Source organism: Mauremys reevesii, linkage group 24 (genome assembly GCF_016161935.1).
Source record: "Mauremys reevesii isolate NIE-2019 linkage group 24, ASM1616193v1, whole genome shotgun sequence".
Taxonomy (NCBI): Eukaryota; Metazoa; Chordata; order Testudines; family Geoemydidae; genus Mauremys; species Mauremys reevesii.
This window is the reverse complement of record NC_052646.1, coordinates 21,310,699-21,332,157: the sequence shown is the minus strand read 5'-3', so window position 1 is coordinate 21,332,157 and position 21,459 is coordinate 21,310,699. Positions and strand designations below refer to the sequence as shown.

The 21,459-nt window shown below is 68.2% G+C and overlaps 1 protein-coding gene across 1 annotated transcript in view; it reads right to left on the bottom strand.

The window, feature by feature from the left end:
- The window catches only part of GRIK5 (glutamate ionotropic receptor kainate type subunit 5), a 39,032-nt gene extending 23,009 nt beyond the window's left edge, over positions 1-16,023 (bottom strand). The window contains 9 exon segments of the mRNA XM_039513254.1: positions 181-341; positions 948-1,005; positions 1,652-1,830; positions 2,732-2,841; positions 2,843-2,890; positions 3,228-3,327; positions 6,009-6,173; positions 6,818-6,951; positions 16,008-16,023. Of these exon segments, the coding sequence (XP_039369188.1) occupies positions 181-341; positions 948-1,005; positions 1,652-1,830; positions 2,732-2,841; positions 2,843-2,890; positions 3,228-3,327; positions 6,009-6,173; positions 6,818-6,905 (909 nt within the window). The 5' untranslated portion in view covers positions 6,906-6,951; positions 16,008-16,023.
- Between the last annotated feature and the right edge of the window lie 5,436 nt (positions 16,024-21,459).

The window sequence follows — 21,459 nt, the reverse complement described above, 5'->3', positions numbered from 1 at the left end:
GGGCCGGGGCCGGCCGGGGCTGTCGTCTGGGGCAGGGCCCAGGGGCCGGGGGCCGGCCGGGGCTGTCTGGGGCAGGGCCCAGGGGCCGGGACGGCCGGGGGCTGTCGTCTGGGGCAGGGCCCAGGGGCCGGGAGCCGGCCGGGGCTGTCTGGGGGCAGGGCCCAGGGGCCGGGGGCTCACCGTGGGGCCGGGGAAGGGGCTGCGCTCGCAGGTCTCCCGCCAGGACATGTTGAGGCTGCGGACGAACTCGGGGTAGAAGCGGTGGCTGGTGTTGAGGACGGAGAAGCCCAGGACCCGGCTGTGATCGGCCACCACGTCGTCCAGCCGCAGGCTGGGAAATCCTGCAGGGCCGCGGCCGGGGTCAGGCCCACGCGGGCAGCAGGGGCGGGGCGCGGGGTGAGTCGGGAGGGCCCGGCAGCACGGGGCCTGTGGGGCGGGAGGGCCCGCCGGCATGAGGGGGCTGCGGGCGGGAGGGGCCCGCCGGCACGAGGGGCTGCGGGGCGGGAGGGGCCTGGTGGCACAGGGGGCTGCGGGGCGGGAGGGGCCCGCCGGCGCGGGGCTGCGGGGCGGGAGGGCCCGCCCGGCGCGAGGGGCTGCGGGGCGGGAGGGGCCCGCCCGGCGAGGGGCTGTGGGGCGGGAGGGGCCCGCCGGCGAGGGGGCTGCGGGCGGGAGGGCCCGCCCGGCGAGGGCTGCGGGGCGGGAGGGGGCCCGCCGGCACGGGGGCTGCGGGGCGGGAGGGGCCTGCCGGCGCGAGGGGGCTGTGGGGCGGGAGGGGGGCCCGGCACAGGGGGGGCTGCGGAACCGGGGGGCCCTTCGGCCCAGGCCGGCAGCGAACGGTTCCCCGGGTGCGGCAGACGGGAGCTGGGTCGGGGCTGGGCCGGGGGTCACGGCCCTGGGAGCCAGCCCAGCCCCCCTGCAGTGGGGCCCCAGCCCAGCCCAGCCCCCGCTCACCAGGGTGGTCAGGATGTATTTGTAGAAGGCCGAAGTCATGCCCAGCTCGGAGGCCTGCAAAAGAATCAGAGAGTTAGAGCCTGGCGCTGCGAGCTTCTCCCAGCAGTGCCCCCAGCCGGGCCCTGGCGCTGCGAGCTTCTCCCAGCAGTGCCCCCAGCCGGGCCCCTGGCGCTGCGAGCTTCTCCCAGCAGTGCCCCCAGCCGGGCCCCTGGCGCTGCGAGCTTCCCCCAGCAGTGCCCCCAGCCGGGCCCCGGCGCTGCGAGCTTCCCCCGGCAGTGCCCCCAGCCGGTCCCTGGTGCTGCGAGCTTCCCCCGGCAGTGCCCCCAGCCGGGCCCCTGGCGCTGCGAGCTTCCCCCAGCAGTGCCCCCAGCCGGGCCCCTGGCGCTGCGAGCTTCTCCCAGCAGTGCCCCCAGCCGGCCCCTGGCGCTGCGAGCTTCCCCCGGCAGTGCCCCCAGCCGGCCCCTGGCGCTGCGAGCTTCTCCCGGCAGTGCCCCCAGCTGCGAGCTTCCTTCGGCAGTGCCCCCAGCCGGGCCCCAGCGCTGCGAGCTTCTCCCGGCAGTGCCCCCAGCCGGGCCCTGGCGCTGCGAGCTTCCCCCGGCAGTGCCCCCAGCCGGGCCCTGGCGCTGCGAGCTTCTCCCAGCAGTGCCCCCAGCCGGCCCCCGGCGCTGCGAGCTTCCCCCGGCAGTGCCCGGGCCGGCACCTTCTTGAGGACGAGGTAGGAGAGGGAGGCGTTGGCGTCGACGATGATGGTCGAGATCTTGTCGTCCCGAATCTCCTTGAGCAGCGGCGTCGGGTCGTGGGCGTCGTCCAGCATCCGGATCGACAGCGTCTCCTTGGAGATGAGGAACTGGCGCACGAGCTCCTCCAATCGCAGCAGACCTGGAGGGGGCGGGGGAGCAGGGTCAGTCCCTGCAGCGCGGCACCCCCTCTGGGCCCCCATCCCCGCCCACGGCACCCCTCTGGGCCCCCATCCCCACCCCACGGCGCCTCTGGGCCCCATCCCCGCCCCACGGCGCCTCTGGGCCCCCATCCCCGCCCCACGGCACCCCCTCTGGGCCCCCATCCCCGCCCCACGGCACCCTCTGGGCCCCCATCCCCACCCCACGGCGCCCCCCTCTGGGCCCCCCATCCCCCCGCCCCAGGGCGCCCCCCTCTGGGCCCCCATCCCCCCGCCCCACGGCACCCCCCTCTGGGCCCCCATCCCCCCGCCCCACGGCTCCCCCCTCTGGGCCCCCCATCCCCCCGCCCCACGGCGCCCCCCTCTGGGCCCCCATCCCCGCCCCACGGCGCCCCTCTGGGCCCCCATCCCCGCCCCACGGTGCCCCCTGCTGATCCCTGCCCCACCTCCTGCAGCACGGCACCCCTTTGGCCCTCCTCCCGCCCCATGGCGCCCCTCTGACCCCTGCTCCATGGCATCCCCTGCCAACCTCTTCCACTCCCTGCCTCACAGTGCCCCCTTCTGACCCCACCCCACCTCCTGCCCCGGCACCCCTGTGGACCCGGCTGCTCCCTGCCCACCGGCGCCTCTGAGACCCCGCCCTGCCCCGGCGCTCCCGCAGAGCCCCGCCCTGCCCCGCCCCGGCACCCCAGCAGAGTCCCCCAGCCCCGGCTGCTCCCTGCCCCGGCGCCCTCTGAGACCCCGCCTGCCCCCAGGCGCTCCCGCAGAGCCCCGCCCTGCCCGCCCCGGCACCCCAGCAGAGCCCCACCCTGCCCCCGCCCCGGCGCCCCAGCAGACCCCGGCGCTCCCAGCAGAGCCTGCCCCGCCCCCGGCGCCCCTCACACTCGGCCCGGGCGCAGATCAGGCTGGCGGAGGGCGAGTTGAACGACTGCAGGATCCGGGCCAGGGCCAGGCTCAGGTCCTCGTTGCTGGGGTAGAGGCTGACGGAGGCGGCGAAGATACTGCAGCCGGGGTCTCTCGGGGCCCACCTTCACGTGGGGATCTGGGGGCGAGAGGCTCAGGACCCCGGCGGGGGGGGACGCACTGGGGATGTGGGGCGCACGGGGGGAGCGAGAGGCTCAGGACCCCGGCGGGGGATGCACTGGGATGTGGGGCGACGGGGAGCGAGGCTCAGGACCCCGGCGGGGGGGGATGCACTGGGGATGTGGGGCGCACGGGGGGGAGCGAGAGGCTCAGGACCCCGGCGGGGGGGGACGCACTGGGGATGTGGGGCGCACGGGGGGGGTGAGAGGCTCAGGACCCCGGCGGGGGGGACGCACTGGGGATGTGGGGCGCACGGGGGGGCACGGCAGGATTCAGGGGGTCCCGCCCCCCATTTACCTCCTTCTCCCCACAGATGTGGCTGACGGTGGCGGCCGAGGCTGGACTGGACGCTGGGCCCAGAACCGACACCACCCCTTTGGGCAGGATCTGGCACACTGCGGGGAGAGAGTGTGTGGGGGGCAGGCCGGGCAGCCAGGCCCTCGCACGCCCCCTCGCACGCGCACCTGCATGCTCACCACTGCACACAACCCTTGCACACTCCCCATTGCCTGCCCACCCTCTCACACGTGCACTCATCCCTCCACAAGCATCCATGTCCTGCACAATTACCTTTGCACACACACATCCTCCTCTTGCCCTGTCCATTCACACTCACATGCGTGTCTGGCCACGAATGCACACTCATCCTTCCCCACACGCCCATCCTTGCACACCCACCTTGCACACTTTCCCTTGCACAAATACACCCCCCCATCTTTGCACATGCCCACTCACCCTCACTCTCCTGCTGTGACACAGTGGGAATGTTCGCAATGTTTCTCTGAATACGGTGGGTGCCTCAGTTTCCCCTGTGTGTTAGGTACCTGGCTGGGGGGCTCAGGGGGTGTGATTGGTGCAGTGACCCCTGGAGGGCAGGTGTGACGACCGGCCCCCGCTCAGAACCTGCTCACTGGCAGCTGGAGCTTGGCCCTGCAGGGCCGGCCAGGGGGCGGGAGGGGAACCCAGGCGACCTGCTGGCCCAGGAAAGGGACAGAGGCCGAGGGGGCTACAGGGGGTGGGAGGCTGGGCTGGGGGAACTGGTCAGTCCTGGCTTGGGACTGGGGGGGCTCTGGGTCCCCCCCAGACGGACTTTGCTGCGGGTCCCTGGGCCCTGTGCTCACAAGCTCTGTTCTACGCTGGGTCCCCCACGACGAATAACCCGCCGGGGTCACTCGCTGGCTGGGAGTCGCTGGGGGGGGCAGGGCCCTTTGGGGGCGTGAGAGGCTCCCCGGGGCCCCGCCCAGGGGGACTCGCTGCGGGGGGGCCGGGGTGAGCGGGGGGCCGAGGTCGGACCCAGGAGGCCCCGAAGCCGAGCAGGCTCCTGGCCCCAGTGACAGGTGCCCTGCGGGAGACGCTGCCCCAGAGTCCTGCCTGGCTTCACCCGGAGCCCTGAGAGCTCCCAGCCCGGGGCCCCGGGACCCCCCCAACCCCGTGCCGGGACCCCCCCAACCCCGTGCCAGGGCCCCGGGACCCCCCCAACCCCGTGCCAGGGCCCTGGGACACCCCCCCTACACACACAAACGTGCACACTCCCCATCGCCTCAGTCTCCCGCACGCTCCAGCACACTCACATCCATTCTCCTCCTTGCACACTTGTGCCCGGCACATGCCCACGTCCCTGACTTCACACAGATTATCCCCACCCAGCGAGGGCTGGGCCCACGTGTGCACACGCACCTTGCACACCCAGCCGTGACTGGCCTGGGGGATCTCACGCTCCCAGCCCCGCTGGGTCACGGACTCCCCCTCGCCTCCTCACACTCCCCGCACCACGAGGGTCTGGCAGAGGTGCTTTTGGACTAACCACCCTCGTGCACACTCCCCCTCGCACGCTCCCCTCACATGTTTACACACTCACATGCGGTCACCCCCTCACACACTGAACACTGGCACATACAATGGTGCTGGCAAACTAGTTCTGGCTACCCCTTGCACACTCACCCCTTGCACATGTACTGGTGTCAGTGGTCTCACGCACGGCCCCTCGCACAAGTACTGGTGTTAGTGGTCTCACGCACAGCCCCTCTCACATGTACTGGTGTCAGTGGTCTCACACACACACCCTCGCACAAGTACTGGTGTCAGTGGTCTCACACACACACCCTCGCACATGTACTGGTGTCAGTGGTCTCACACACACACCCTCGCACAAGTACTGGTGTCAGTGGTCTCACGCACGGCCCCTCGCACAAGTACTGGTGTCAGTGGTCTCACGCACGGCCCCTCCCACATGTACTGGTGTTAGTAGTCTCACGCACGGCCCCTCGCACACGTACTGGTGTCAGTGGTCTCACGCACGGCCCCTCCCACATGTACTGGTGTCAGTGGTCTCACGCACGGCCCCTCCCACATGTACTGGTGTCAGTAGTCTCACGCACACCCCCTCGCACACGTACTGGTGTCAGTGGTCTCACGCACGGCCCCTCCCACGTGTACTGGTGTCAGTGGTCTCACGCACGGCCCCTCGCACACGTACTGGTGTCAGTGGTCTCACGCACGGCCCCTCGCACACGTACTGGTGTCAGTGGTCTCACGCACGGCCCCTCGCACATGTACTGGTGTCAGTGGTCTCACGCACGGCCCCTCGCACACATACTAGTATCAGTGGTCTCACGCATGGCCCCTCCCACATGTACTGGTGTCAGTGGTCTCACGCACGGCCCCTTGCACACATACTAGTATCAGTGGTCTCACGCATGGCCCTTCGCACACGTACTGGTGTCAGTGGTCTCACGCACGGCCCCTCGCACACGTACTGGTGTCAGTGGTCTCACGCACGGCCCCTCACACACGTACTGGTGTCAGTGGTCTCACGCACACCCCCTCGCACACGTACTGGTGTCAGTGGTCTCACGCACGGCCCCTCGCACACGTACTGGTGTCAGTGGTCTCACGCACGGCCCCTCCCACACGTACTGGTGTCAGTGGTCTCACGCACACCCCCTCACACACGTACTGGTGTCAGTGGTCTCACGCACGGCCCCTCGCACACGTACTGGTGTCAGTGGTCTCACGCACGGCCCCTCGCACACGTACTGGTGTCAGTGGTCTCACGCACGGCCCCTCGCACACGTACTGGTGTCAGTGGTCTCGTACTGGCTGTCGCGCTGCAGTTCGAAGATCTCGACCTCCACGCGGGCCTTAGCCGGCACCTCGATGATGCTGTTGATCTGCTCCCGGGCCAGGGCCAGGGCCAGCCGCTCCCCGCGCCCACACACCGTCTGATCGTCCAGGATCGCAGCTGGGGGGCACAGAGCCGGGGGGCACGTGGGACCAGAGACACCACTGACACCCCTCCCCCACCACTGAGCTCCCCCCCATCCTCAGCCACCTCCCATGGCCCCCCACCCATCCACGGCCCCTCACTCCCGACCCGCAGCCCCTACCCCCTAGCCCTGGGCTTCCGCCCCCCCCAGCTCTGCCGGTGCCCCTCACTCCCGACCCGCAGCCCCTGCCCCCAGCCCCGGGCTCCCCCAGCTCTGCCGGTGCCCCTCACTCCTGACCCGCAGCCCCGGGCTCCCCCAGCTCTGCCGGTGCCCCTCACTCCCGACCCGCAGCCTCTGCCCCCAGCCCCGGGCTCCCCCAGCTCTGCCGGTGCCCCTCACTCCCGACCCGCAGCCCCTGCCCCCAGCCCCGGGCTCCCAGCTCTGCCGGTGCCCCTCACTCCCGACCCGCAGCCGCGGCCCCCAGCCCCGGGCGCCCCCAGCTCTGCCCGTGCCCCGCCCGCCCGACCCGCCGCCCCTGCCCCCAGCCCCGGGCTCCCCCAGCTCTGCCGGTGCCCCTCCCTCCCGACCCGCAGCCCCGGGCTCCCCCAGCTCTGCCGGGGCCCCTCACGCCCGACCCGCAGCCCCGGCCCCCAGCCCCGGGCTCCCTGGGGTGCCTCACCCATGCGCAGTGACGACAGCACCTGCAGGCTCAGGCGGGCGAAGCTGACGATCAGCAGCAGCAGCAGCAGCGCGGGCGACGTCGGCATCTTCCACCCTCCTCATGGGGAACGTCGCCGCGGCCCCGGCTGCCACCTGCGGGGGGGGAGGGGAAGAGCCCGGGGGTGGGGCCCGGGGGAGTCACATGGCAGAGCACCCCCTAGTGGCCCCCCACAGCGCCCCCCCACTGACCCCTGGCCCCACAGCGCCCCTAGTGGCCCCCACAGCGCCCCACTGACCCCGCCCACAGCGCCCCTAGTGACCCCTGCCCCCATTGACACTGCCTCACCGCCCCTCCCGGGCCCCTCCCGCCCCACAGAGCCCCCTAGTGACCCCGTGCGACGAAGTGGGGCTGTTCTTAATGTTCCCTCTGAATACTGTGGGGGGGCATCAGTTCCCCGACCCTCTGTCGCCTGGCAACTAATGGCCGGGCCCTTCCCCCTGCAAGGGGATGCTAAAGGGGGGGAGAACAAAGGGGTCAGGTGACCTCCTGGCCCGGGGAAGGAGCTGAGCAGAGGAGGGGCTGGAGGGGGTCAGTCTGGAGCTGGCTGGGGACGAGGAGTGAGGGCAGACGTGGGGGTCTGGCTCACTGCCCCCCAGAATGGACCCGGCCGAGGGGTCCGGCTCGCGGTACCTACAAGCTCTGTGTTAGACCCTGTTCCTGTCATCGAATAAACCTCTGTGTTACTGGCTGGCTGAGAGTCACGTCTGCCTGCGCAGTGGGGGGGCAGGACCCTGTGGCCCCCCAGGACCCCGCCGGGGGGACTCGCTGTGGGAAGCGCACGGAGGGGCAGAGGAGGCTGAATGCTCCAAGGAGAGACCCAGGAGGTGAAGCCGTGGGAGCGTCTTGCCCTGCAGACAGGCTGCTCCGAGGGGGAGGAGGCTCCCAGAGTCCTGCCTGGCTTGGTGGGGAGCAGCCCCAGAGCAGCGCCCGGGGACGCCGTAATACAAGAACTAGGGGTCACCAAATGAAATTAATAGGCAGCAGGTTTAAAACAAATAAAAGGAAGTTCTTCTTCAGGCAGCGCACAGTCAACTTGTGGAACTCCCTGCCTGAGGAGGTTGTGAAGGCTGGACTATAACAATGTTTAAAAGGGAACTGGATAAATTCATGGTGGCTAAGTCCATAAATGGCTATTAGCCAGGATGGGTAAGACTGGTGCCCCTAGCCTCTGTTCATCAGAGGATGGAGATGGATGGCAGGAGAGAGATCACTTGATCATTGCCTGTTAGGTTCACTCCCTCAGGGGCACCTGGCATTGGCCACTGTCGGTAGACAGATACTGGGCTGGATGGACCTTTGGTCTGACCCGGTACGGCCTTTCTTATGCTCTTATGACACTCTGCCCCACACTCCAATCCACAGAGCCCCCTACTGACCCCCTGCCCCACAGCGCCCCCTAGTGACCCTGCCCCACAGCGCCCCCTACTGAGCCTCCTGCCCCCCGGCGCCCCTGGCCAAGGTGACTCCCGGTGACAGTGTGGGGGAGGGGTCTCGCAGCATCTGGCACCGCTCCCCCACCCCCCCCGGCACCGCTCCCCGTTTGTGCCAAGTCAGCAGCTCGCGGCGTCCTCGCGCCACCTTCACCTTGAGCAGCGACGTGGCTTCCCGCAGCCTGGCTGGGCACTGCTGGGGGGAAGCTCACAGCACCAGGGGCCCCAGGGAGGGGGCGTCTCAGTGCCATGGGAGGGGGATATAGTCAGTTGCATGGGGATGGGGCCGTGTCCAGTGCTGGGTTCCCGGGGGGGATGTGGGGGGGACGGGGCCATGTCCAGTGCTGGGTTCCCGGGGGGGATTTGGGGGGGATGGGGCCGTGTCCAGTGCTGGGTTCCCGGGGCCGGGGCCATGTCCAGTGCTGGGTTCCCGGGGATCTGGGGCGGGGCCATGTCCAGTGCTGGGTTCCCGGGGATCTGGGGACGGGGCCATGTCCAGTGCTGGGTTCCCGGGGATTTGGGGGATGGGGCCATGTCCAGTGCTGGGTTCCCGGGGAATTTGGGGGAACAGGGCCGTGTCCAGTGCTGGGTTCCCGGGGATCTGGGGCCGGGGCCATGTCCAGTGCTGGGTTCCCGGGGGGGATTTGGGAGGACCGGGGCCGTGTCCAGTGCTGGGTTACCGGGGATCTGGGGCCGGGGCCATGTCCAGTGCTGGGTTCCCGGGGATCTGGGGGCGGGGCCATGTCCAGTGCTGGGTTCCCGGGGATTTGGGGATGGGGCCATGTCCAGTGCTGGGTTCCCAGGGGGGATTTGGGGGGGAAGGGGCCATGTCCAGTGCTGGGTTCCCGGGGGGTGATCTGGGGGGGACGGGGCCGTGTCCAGTGCTGGGGTTCCCGGGGGGGATTTGGGATGGACGGGGCCCTGTCCAGTGCTGGGGTTCCCGGGGATCTGGGGGACGGGGCCGTGTCCAGTGCTGGGTTCCCGGGGATTTGGGATGGACGGGGCCGTGTCCCGTGCGGGGGTACCCGGGGATTTGGGGACAGGGCCATGTCCAGTGCTGGGTTCCCAGGGGATTTGGGGATGGGGCCATGTCCAGTGCTGGGGTTCCCGGGGGGGATTTGGGAGGAACGGGGCCGTGTCCAGTGCTGGGTTCCCAGGGGGGATTTGGGAGGGACGGGGCCGTGTCCAGTGCTGGGTTCCCGGGGATGTGGGGATGGGGCCGTGTCCAGTGCTGGGTTCCCGGGGATGGGGCCGTGTCCAGTGCTGGGTTCCCGGGGATTTGGGAGGACGGGGCCATGTCCAGTGCTGGGGTTCCCGGGGATTTGGGAACGGGGCCGTGTCCAGTGCTGGGGTTCCCATGGGGATTTGGGGGTACAGGGCCATGTCCAGTGCTGGGTTCCCGGGGATTTGGGAGGAACGGGCCGTGTCCAGTGCTGGGTTCCCAGGGGATCTGGGGGCGGGGCCATGTCCAGTGGTGGGTTCCCGGGGATGTGGGGATGGGGCCATGTCCAGTGCTGGGTTCCCGGGAGGGATCTGGGGATGGGGCCATGTCCAGTGCTGGGGTTCCCATGGGGATTTGGGAGGGACGGGGCCATGTCCAGTGCTGGGGTTCCCATGGGGATTTGGGGGATGGGGCCATGTCCAGTGCTGGGTTCCCAGGGGATTTGGGGGACGGGGCCGTGTCCAGTGCTGGGGTTCCCGGGGGGGATTTGCAGGAGACGGGGCCGTGTCTTGGTGCCAAATTCCTTGGGGGATTTGGGGGAGACGGGGCCATGTCCAGTGCTGGGTTCCCGGGGGGGATTTGGGGGGGCCGGGGCCATGTCCAGTGCTGGGTTCCCGGGGGGGATCTGGCAGGGGACGGGGCCAAGTCCAGTGCTGGGTTCCCGGGGATTTGGGGATGGGGCCGTGTCCAGTGCTGGGGTTCCCAGGGGATTTGGGGATGGGGCCATGTCCAGTGCTGGGTTCCCAGGGGATCTGGGGGACGGGGCCATGTCCAGTGCTGGGGTTCCCGGGGATTTGGGAGGAACGGGCCGTGTCCAGTGCTGGGTTCCCGGGGATCTGGGGGCGGGGCTGTGTCCAGTGCTGGGTTCCCGGGGATCTGGGGGACGGGGCCATGTCCAGTGCTGGGTTCCCGGGGGGATCGGGGGGGGGCCCGGGCGGCGGCGCGGTGCCAGGGTTCCCAGGGGAATTTGGGGATGGGGCCGTGTCTTGGTGCTGGGGTACCCGGGGGATTTGGGGGCTGGGGCGATGGGATGGGGCCCATCACCCATCCCTCCATGGTCCAGGAAGGGGGGGGCGGAATGGGAATCCAATCCAGTCACGTGACCCTTGATGCCCCACCAGCTGCATGGGGGAGGGGAGGGACAAGGGGGCGGGGTCTCAGATAGCGTTGCCTGGAGACACCAGCTTCCTTCCTAGCCGTGTCCTGTTGCCCAGCAACAGCTACCGGCTGCCACAAAAGGGTATCAACATCTGAGCAGGGAGACGGGGCTGCGAGCTTCCCCACAGCAGTGCCCCCAGCCAGAGCCCCTGGTGCTGTGAGCTTCCCCACAGCAGTGCCCCCAGCCAGAGCCCCTGGTGCTGCGAGCTTCCCCACAGCAGTGCCCCCAGCCAGAGCCCCTGGTGCTGCGAGCTTCCCCACAGCAGTGCCCCCAGCCAGAACCCCTGGTGCTGTGAGCTTCCCCACAGCAGTGCCCTCAGCCAGGGCCCCTGGTGCTGCGAGCTTCACCCCAGCAGTGCCCCTGGCCAGGACCCTGGTGCTGCGAACTTCCCCCAGCAGTGCCCCCACTTTGGGATCCTGGTGCTGCAAACTTCCACCAGCAGTGCCCCCAGACCAGGACCCTGGCACCATGAGCTTCCCCCCAGCAGTGCCCTCAGCTGGGGACCCTGACGCTGCGAGCCTCCCCCAGCAGTGCCCTCAGCAGTTAACTCTGCCCCTTGAACCCTCAGCACTGAGACATGGCCCCTGCTAGAAGGCAGCCCCAAGGAACTGCCACTCTGGAGAGACAGCCCCTGCCCCCCCCACTGCATCCCAGCCCCCCCCCCCGAAAATCCAGCACCCAGACCTGGCCGTGCCGCTCCCCCATAGCAGGAGGCCCCAGGCCCCAGCCCGGCCTGGCCAGCGACTCAGCCCCGAGTCCTCCTGCCCAGGCCGCGCCAGGGAGCAGGGGGGGGCACCTCTGTGCCCCCTGCAGCTGCGGGTGAGCGAGGCCTCGAACTCAGGGCTCGGCGGCGGGGGGCTGCCAGGGGCCTGGGGCAGAATGGGCAGAGGGGCCCTCTGGGAGGGGGGGTGCAGTGGGGTGGGACCGACGGGGTTTGAGCGCTGGGAGCTGCTGGGGGGGGGCCTAGGAGAGAGGGGGGCTGTGGGGTGGGGGCACATGGGGGACCCGGGGTGGTTGGTCCCAGAGTGGGGCAGGGTGAGCACACAGACACCCCCTCGCCCCATGACCCCCAGGCACAGGGGGAAGGGGGCTTGGGCCTGTGGCCGAGGGGGGCTGGCTGGTGCCTGGGGGGGAGCGCAGAGACCCGGCCAACTCGATTGACACATGGACCCACTGAGCAGCTAGACCGTCCCAGAGCCCCCCCCCCGCGGCGGGGACAGGCCCCTGCCCCATTCCCTGCCCCCCTGAGCCAGCCAGTCCCTCCCCCCGGGCCGGATCGGGGCCGGGGCCCCCCACCCGCTTCGTGTGCTCAGCCCTGGCTTGGGGCTAAGGGGGGGCACCGGGGGTCCCCCCAGCGGAAGGGGGCGATGGAGACAGGCCGGGGGAGGGGTCAGGCCGAGCTGGGGGCGCGAGGACGGAGCAGAGAGAAAAGGGGGGGCCGGGGCCCAGCGAAGGCGGGGGGGGCTGCAGGGTGTTGGGGGGGCGCAGCCCGGCGGTCTCTGCCCCTTGTCTCCCGCCCCCCATCCCCGCCAGAGGCCAGACGAGGTTCCCCTCCCCCCGCACCCCAATCCCCCCATACCGCCCCCGGCCCCACATACGCGTGCGCAGAGCTTCGGCACAGGCCACGCCAAAGTGCGGGGGGGGCACGGAGCTGCCCCCCCGGCGCCCCCAAACAGGCAGGAAAGTAGCGAGACTTACGGAATCCGTGATCGGCGCGGGGGCCCCCCGCTCTGGCTGCCTGCGGCCCCCCCGGCCCGCTCGGGGCCCCCCAAGTCCGCAATCCGGGCAGCGGCGAGACGCGCGGGGGGCGGGGGCGCAGCGAGGGGGGCTCAGGCGTCAGCGCCCCGCATTTTGCAAGCGGGGGGGTGAGAACTGCCGGTAGAAGAGAAAACGCCCCATGTCCGTCTGTCTGTCCGGGGGGGGCCGCCCCGAATCTCCCTCGACCGCAGCCCCCGCTCGCCCTCCTGGGGGGGGCCGGACCCCCCCCGATCGCAGCCCCGGCCTCGATCTCCACGGGGGGAGGGTTCAAATCCCGATTTTCCGCCGGGGGGGCGATGCAGAGGACGCGGGGGGGGGCGCTTCAGGAGCCCTCAATCAGCCGAGGCCGGCGCATCGCGGCGACGGTGGGGCGGAGATGGAGGGGGCGGAGAGAGGGGGAGGGGGCGGGGATGGAGAAAAGGGGGGATGGGGGCGGCCAGACCCTCTGTCGGGGGCGGGGTCTTACGGCCTGGGGATGAGGGGTGGAGAGACCCCTCCTTTGCCTGGGGTCGGGGGGCGGCCGGGGGCTGCTGGGGGGCCGTGGGGCCGGGCTCGGGGGGGCGTCTGGGGGAGCTCAGGGGGGGCTGCAGGGGACGGGAGGGGGGGCGGCTGGCGGCGGGGGGTCTCGGGGGGGGCCGGGCTGGGGGGGGGTCTCCTGATGGAGATTCGCAGCGGCGCTCGCGGGCGCGAGCTGAATCCTGATGAGGCCCCGCAGCGACCCGGCCCGGCGGGAGGGGGCAGGGGCGGGGCTGTGGCGGGGGAGGAGGGAGGGTGACTGGGGGCGGGGATCTCTGGGAGCCGCTGAAGACTTGACGGGGGGGGGCGGGAAATGGCTTCAATCACCACTAGCTCCCCTCGGGCAGGCAGGACAAAGGGAGCTAGGGACACTGCTGTGGGGAAGCTCGCAGCACCAGGGGCCTCGGCTGGGCACTGCCGGGGGGAAGCTCGCAGCGCCTGGGGCCCCGGCTGGGCACTGCCGTGGGGAAGCTCCCAGCGCCTGGGGCCCTAGCTGGGCACTGCCGTGGGGAAGCTCGCAGCGCCTGGGGCCCCGGCTGGGCACTGCCGTGGGGAAGCTCCCAGCGCCAGGGTCCCCGGCTGGGCACTGCCGTGGGGAAGCTCGCAGCGCCTGGGGCCCCGGCTGGGCACTGCTGTGGGGAAGCTCGCAGCGCCAGGGGCCCCGGCTGGGCACTGCCGTGGGGAAGCTCAATACATTGAGATCCAAGACCAGCAGCAGGAACGTGGGGCTGGGGCCTTGGGGTGCAGCTCCCGTGGGGGGCTGGGGGGGACTGTCCTTGCTCAGAGCCACCCAGACAGACAGGCCCAAGACCAGCTGGAGAGGGACAGGGAGTGGGGGCTGGTGGGTTAGAGCTGGGGGGGGCCTGGGAGCCAGGACTCCTGGGTTCTCTCTCTGGCTCTGGGAGGGGAGTGGGGTCTAGTGGGTTAGAGCGGGGGCCTGGGAGCCAGGACTCCTGGGTTCTCTCTCTGGCTCTGGGAGGGGAGTGGGGTCTAGTGGTTAGAGCAGGGGGGGCCTGGGAGCCAGGACTCCTGGGTTCTCTCCCCGGCTCTGGGAGGGTAGTGGGGTCTAGTGGTTAGAGCGGGGGGGGGGGCTGGGAGCCAGGACTCCTGGGTTCTCTCTGGGGGGTCTGGCCCATTCTCCCCAGGGCACAGCTAGGGCTGGCAGCGGGGGATCTGTCACCTGCCTCCTTTCTAGGCCAGGCTCCACCAGTCCTGCACCCAACAGCTCTTTGGCAAATGTGCATGAGAAGTGGAGGGCAAAATGTGAGGATGCAGCCACCTCTGGGGTGGGGCACAGGGGCTGGTTATACAGGGACCCTTCACCCGGCGCTGGGATGCAGCCACCTCTGGGGCGGGGCGCAGGGGCTGTTTTGTACCCAGCCGGTGCTGCAGTTGGGGACAAGAAGTGAGGGGGACTCAGTCCCCTGCTGGAGTCTAGTGGGGAGGGAGGGGCAGATGGAAAGACCCAGGGGGGACCAGGCCTGGGTGCCGGGTTGTCCCGGGGTCCCCGGGCGCTGCTCTGGGGCTGCTCCCCACCAAGCCAGGCAGGACTCTGGGAGCCTCCTCCCCCTCGGAGCAGCCTGGCTGCAGGGCAAGAAGCTCCCCCGGCTTCACCTCCTGGGTCTCTCCTGGGAGCATTCAGCCTCCTCTGCCCCTCCGTGCGCTTCCCCCAGCGAGTCCCCCCGGCGGGGTCCTGGGGGGGCCACAGGGTCCTGCCCCCCCACTTTGCAGTCAGACGTGACTCTCAGCCAGCCAGTGAAGCAGGTGGTTTGTTCAGACGACAGGACACAGGCCAGGACGGGTCTTGCCGGCACAGACAGCAGGACCCCCCTTAGTCAGGTCCATCTGGGGCCCCAGGGAGGCTCCCCTCCAGCCCCCCCTCTCTGGGCTGTGTCTCTGCCCTGGCCAGGAGCTCACCTGAGCTCTCCATCTCCAACACCTTCAGCTGGCACCTTGCAGGGGGGAAGGGCCTGGCCATTAGTTGCCAGGCGACAGAGGGTCGGCCAGAGCTGAGCCCCCCCCCCCCCCAGTATTCAGAGGGAACATTAAAACCAGCCCCAGCCCCTCACACCCCTCCCCCCTTCGAGACCGAACTGAGCGGGGTCACTCCAGCCAGTGACCTGGGGCAGTTCGAACCCACGTTCCCAGGGACGCCCCAGCATCCCCCCCCCCCCTCGGGGGGAAGAGTTACCCCAGGTCCTTCCGGTTTCCTGCCCCCCTGTAGGTCGGGGGGCTTGGTGGCACCCGTAGTTCGCAGGTGGGAAGGCTGATCCGGCCCGTGTCCTTTCCCCACCCCAGTGCCCCTGGGGTGCACGCGGGGCTGGGGGCTTCTCCCCACATTCCAGGCTGGGGGGCTGGGATTCGGGCTCTCTGGGTTCAGAGCCCCCCTTCTGACCCTGGCCCCCCTCTGGACAGGCTCCTCGGGGCGGGGCGAGGGCCTTACAGCCATCTCCCCCCTGTCCCGGGCCTTCCCCCCCCTCTGGCAGGGGGCACAGGAGCGGCAGTGCTGCCGGACATGGGCAAAGACCCCAGGCCAGTAATAGTTCTGCAGCAGCCGCTGCTGGGTACGCCAGGCTCCCGGGTGCCCTGAGGGGGGAATGTCATGGGCCCGGCACAGCAGCTGGTGGCGATACTCCTGGGGTACCACCAGCTGCCTCCTGATCCCCCCTGACTCCATCTTCCCTGGGGGAGCCCATTCTCGGTACAGGAACCCCTTCTCCCACAGGAACCTTTTCCGGCCACCTCGTCCCATGGTCTGTCCCCCCCCGAGGTTGGCCAGGTCCCCTATCCTCCGCAAGGAGGGGTCTCCCCGCACCGCGGCCTGGTACTCAGCCGCTGGGGCAGGCGCGGGGATCTGCTCTCTCTCCCCGGCTGGGTCTGGGGCCAAAGCCTCTCTGGGCCGTGTCCCTGGGCGTTCCCTCCCTACCGGGTCAGGGTCCGGCGCCTCGGGCAAGGTACCTCCCGAGGGCAGGGCAGTGTCCCGTGCAGGCTTGGGCTATGGGTCACGACCAGGGCACCCTGGGGGTTGCTTGGCCAGTTCTCCAGGTCCCCCCCCATTAACACCTCAGTGGATGTGACGAACTGGGAATGTTCTGAATGTTCCCTCTGAATACGGTGTTGGTGCCTCAGTGTCCCCTCGGCAGTTCTTAATATCCAGGTGGGGGGATCAGGGGGGTGATTGCTGCAGAGGAAGGGGCCAGTGCACCTGAATGCCTGACACTGTCTCCTAGCAACTGATGGCCTGGGCCCCCCCTCTGCAAAGGTGCCAGCTGAAGGTGTTGGAGACACAGAGGTCAGGTGACCTCCTGGCCTGGGGAAGGGGCTGAGCAGAGGAGGGGGGGCTGGAGGGGGTGTCAGTCTGGGGCTGGCTGGGGATGAGGAGTGAGTGCAGACGTGGGGGTCTGGCTCACTGCCCCCAGAATGGACCCGGCCGAGGGGTCCGGCTCGCGGTACCTACAAGCTCTGTGTTAGACCCTGTTCCTGTCATCGAATAAACCTCTGTGTTACTGGCTGGCTGAGAGTCACGTCTGACTGCGCAGTGGGGGGGCAGGACCCTGTGGCCCCCCAGGACCCCGCCGGGGGGACTCGCTGTGGGAAGCGCACGGAGGGGCCGAGGATGCTGAATGCTCCCAGGAGAGACCCAGGAGGTGAAGCCGTGGGAGCTTCTTGCCCTGCAGACAGGCTGCTCCGAGGGAGAGGAGGCTCCCAGAGTCCTGCCTGGTTTGGTGGGGAGCAGTTCCAGAGCAGCGCCCGGGGACTCCCTGACAACTGGTGGCAGCGGTGGGATGTACTGCACCCCGTGAATGGCGCTGCTTGCAGTCAGTGACTGGGGAGCAGTAAAACGAAGGGGGGATGATGAGGACCAGGCATGCTGAAGGCTCAGAGAGGGACGGTTTCAGGGGGCGGTTAACCTCTGGGAGTGTGTGACCAGCGAGAAGGACGGTTGGAGTAACGGGGTCCCCCTGAGGATGGCAGGGAGCAGTCTCGGGGCGGAGGAGTCTGCAGCTCGACCCTGGCAAAGAGGCGGTGACCACGAAAAGGGCTGGCACACCAGGGGTTCTTCCTGGAGCCACGGGGGAGCCAAGAGCACCCAGGCCTGTGAGTCCAGAGCCACTTGGGAGCGGTGCAGTGATGGCCTGTCACCATCTCCTTGAGAAGGACATTGTGATCCTGGGCACACAGAGAGGGTGACGCATGGGGAAGCTCACCCAGGCCCAGTTAATCGTGCAGCTGGAGGAGGAGGACAAGGACCACTCTGAGGAGCAGATTCCTGACCCAGACATGGGCGCCAATATTCACAGGCAGGGGCTCTGCTCCAGCAATATTTGGAGCTAGGTTTCTCCCCTGCTCTGGGCTGCCGGCAGCCGCCCGCAGCCCAGAGCCTTTTAAATCCCAGTCGCGGCCGGGAGTCAGAGGGCTCTGGGCTCCCCACGGCTGCCAGCAGCCCAGAGCCCTCTGACTCCGGCCGCGGCTGGGATTTAAAGGGCTCTGGGCTCCCTGCAGCTGCTGGCAGCCCAGAGCCCTCTGACTCCCGGCCGCGGCTGGGATTTAAAGGGCTCTGGGCTCCCCACGGCTGCCAGCAGCCCAGAGCCCTCTGACTCCCGGCCGCGGCTGGGATTTAAAGGGCTCTGGGCTCCCCGCGGTTGCAGGCAGCCCAGAGCCCTTTGAATCCCAGCCCCTGGCCGCTGATTGCCCCCTCCCCAGACCCCTGCCCCAACTGCCCCCCAGGACCCCCACCCCCTATTTAAACACCACTGGTCCTTGTCCCCGATTACCCCTCCCGAGCCCCTGCCCCTAACTGCCCCGTGGGACCTCAGCCCCGATCGAAACCTCCCTTCTCCTTGTCCCCACCGGCCCCCGCCTGAGACCCCCCCCACCTTCCCCCCCGGGCCCTCCGACCGGTCCCCTGATAAACCGTCTGGACTCCCATGCCTATCCAATTGCTGCCTGTCCCCTGACTGCCCCTCCAAACCGCTGCCCCATCCAACCCCCCCGGCTCCTTGTCCCTTGTCTGCCCCCCGGAACCCCTACCCCTTCTCCAACCCCCAAACCGCTTACTGTGCCACTCAGACCAGCATGTCTGGCTCCGTGCAGCTCCAGACAGTTGCTGCCATGCTCTCCCATGGAGCCCACAGCCCTCTCCCACCCCCAGCACCTGCCTTCCAGATTTGAACACCTCAAAATTCAGGAGTGCTCAAGCTCGGTTTGGGCAGCTTTTACTTCATTTCTCCCAAATCAGTTTCCCCTGCAAGGTGCCAACTGAAGGTGTTGGAGAACAGAGAGATCGGGTGGCCTCCTAATGCCTGGAAAAGAGACAAAGGCCGGAGGAGGGAGTGTCAGTGCCTGTGTGGACTTCTGGGAAGTGCACGGTGTGGAAGGGGAAGCTGGGATGCTTTGGAACAACTCCATACAAAGCCAGTCAGGACTCTGGGGGAGCCTCCTCTCTCGGAGCATACTGTCTCCAGGGCAAGAAGCTTACACCTTCCTGGGTCTGACCTCAGAGCATTCAGCCCTTCCACGTCATGCACTTTCCACAGCGAGTCTGCCCAGGCGGGTCCTGGGGCAACCAGAGGTCCCTGCACCCCAACTCCGCAGTCAGATGTGACTCTCAGCCAGACAGTAAAACAGAAGGTTTATTAGATGATGGGAACACAGTTTAAACAGAGCTTGTTGGTACAGAAAACAGAACCCCTCTGTCAGGTCCATCTTGGGGGGTGGGGAGCCCAGAACCAAGTTCTGGGTCTCTCCCCATTTCCCCAGCCAGCTCCAAACTGACACTCCCTCCTCTGGCCTCTGTGTCTCTTCTGGACAAGGAGGCCACCTGATCTCTTTGTCCCCAACACCTTCAGTTGGCATCTTGCAGGGGAAACTGAGGCACCCACACAGTATTCAGAGAAAATATTAAGAACATTCCCACTTCATCACAACAGGTGCAACAAAATATAATACCGTATATTGAAGCAGGCAAGTGCTGCTTCTGACTTTCCACTTTTAATTGACCCTTGTAATCTTGTGGTGCTGACGCGTTGTAGCTTCATTTTATATCGGCTTACAGGGCGGGAGTGGGGGGGCACCACCATTTTGGGCCCCACCAAAAATTATACAAACCTGCCGCCTATGGATCCAGATGGGCTACAAGAGGATCTGGGAGCAGCTGGAGCAGCAGCCAGGCATCCCCGGGAGTCTGGTCCCCCAACCAGACAAGGGTCTTCACGATCGGGTTCCCCATCAGGGGATCGGAGACGGATGGGATGGGAGCAGAGCCCGGGAGAGCGAGAGGCCGTGAGAGAGAGCAAGAGCCGGAGCAAAAGGTGCAGGAGAAGCAGCAGCAGCCTGGACTGGCGATGGTGGAGCGGGGAGGCATAGGGGGCTGCCCAGGGTCAGTGGGGAAACACGCCTGGGGTGGCGAGACCCTGGGACAGAGAGAACTGGGGTGGTGCAGCTGCAGATGCTGAGGGGCTGTGGGACCTGGGTGAAGGTCCCTGGGGTGAAGCCCCTCGCCCTGCCTATGGCCCGGATCCCTGTGCAGAGCCAGGTGGGGTCGGGCTGGCGGGTCGTTGGGGTTCTCCAGGATATCGGCTGGGAGGCCCTGTTGGGGGGTGACTGTGTCTCTCTGGGACAGGATCCAGGCCCTGCTCCTGTAACGGCCGAGGGTTTGAATTCAAATCCAGAGAACCAATTGGCTGGGATGGAAATGGTCAGTGAAAATAGACTCATAGACTCATAGACTTTAAGGTCAGAAGGGACCATTATGATCGTCTAGTCTGACCTCCTGCACAATGCAGGCCACAGAATCTCACCCCCACACTCCTGTAACAAACCCCTAACCTATGTCTGAGTTATTGAAGTCCCCAAATTGCGGTTTGAAGACCTCGAGCTGCAGAGAATCCTCCGGCAAGTGACCCGTGCCCCATGCTGCAGAGGAAGGCGAAAAAGCTCCAGGGCCTCTGCCAATCTGCCCTGGAGGAAAATTCCTTCCCAACCCCAAATATGGCGATCAGCTGAACCCTGAGCATGTGGGCAAGACTCACCAGCCAGCACCCAGCACCCAAGACTCTCCAGCCAGCACCCAATGCGAATGACCTGGCTGGCAGGGGGGAGGGGCTGCTGGGCTCAGGATACCTGCCTGCCTGTAACCAGCCCCCGGGGGCTGAGCGGGAGGGAGAGATGCTCCCCCCCCCTGCACACCGGAGAGGGGCTCACGCTGGCTCTGATGCTGTGACCAGAGCAGAGAGCTCACTGCCTGCCCCCACGGGGACAGCCAGGCCAGCGCTGAGCACGGGGGGAGCTGAGACCCCAGCTGAGTGGGGGGACCCCCAGGCAGGGCAGGTCGGCTGCCAACCAGGTTTGCCTGGTCCAGACGTGCTGCTGGGAAGTGATTAAACAGCAGGGAGGGGGCTACCAGGGCCAGGGCTCAGGGGGGCTGTGACCCCCGGCCCAGCCAGCGAGAGGGGGCAGGTCCCACTCCCTGCCCCAGCAGCTGAATCCCAGACCGAGCTGCGGAGGGTCCCTCCTTGGAGAAGCTGAGGGGACTTGCTGGCCCCAGCGCTGCAAACCCCCTTGGGGAAGGCTGCAGGGACTGAGTCCTGCGGGGAAGCGATTCCTGTACCGGGAATGGGCTCCCCAAGGGGGAGTGGAACTGGGGGGGATCGGGAGGCAGCTGGTGGGGCCCCAGGAACCCACAGGGTTCTTCCCTCTCGAGCTGCTGGATGGGAGCAGAGTGAGGGGACCCCTGGACCTGGAAGGGGAGGATTGGGAGGAGAAGGGGGCAGACCCCCTGGGGATCTCTTCCCTGAGGTGGGAGCCAATCCCCCCCTCAGGTGTTCCCCGTTCAGAGTCACTGGGGAAGCAGCCCAGAGCCTGGGGAGAGGTCAAGGACCTGCTGGCTTTAGATGGGATCCAGCCGTTCAACAGCCCATGGGCCTGTCACGGAGTGTGGGGGAGTCCGGCCCTGCCCCCCTCTTCCTGGGACCCACAGTGACTCTCAGCCAGCCAGTAACACAGCAGGGTTATTGGACACAGGAACACAGGATACAGCCCAGCTCGTGTTCAGAGCCAGGACCCCTCACTCTGGTCCTTCTGGGGGGTTCAGGGTGTCTGGATTCCAGCCTAGGATCCCCTGAAACCCACCACCCCGGTCCCAAAACCGAAGACTGACCCCCCCCTCTCCACTCAGCTCCTTTTCTCTGTCCAGCTCCTGGGCCGAGGTGTCACCTCCCCTTCCCCAGGCCTAGCTCATGTTACAGGCTGAATACCTGCATCTCCCCTAAAATCCTCCCTGCTCTCCCCTCCCCCACACAGACAGCCCCTGCTCCACCACAGGGCTTCACCCGTGGGGCTGGTCCCCAAGGGAGACGGGTCGATCTGGTTCTGTGGGGACCATCGGAAGCTTGAAGCCCTCGCGGTGTCCGATGCCGACCCCCTGCCCAGGCCTGGGGGGATTCTAGACACGCTGGGGGGATGGAGAACCTGGCCCTGGCAGACACTGATGACATGGGCATCTCTAGCCAGCCCT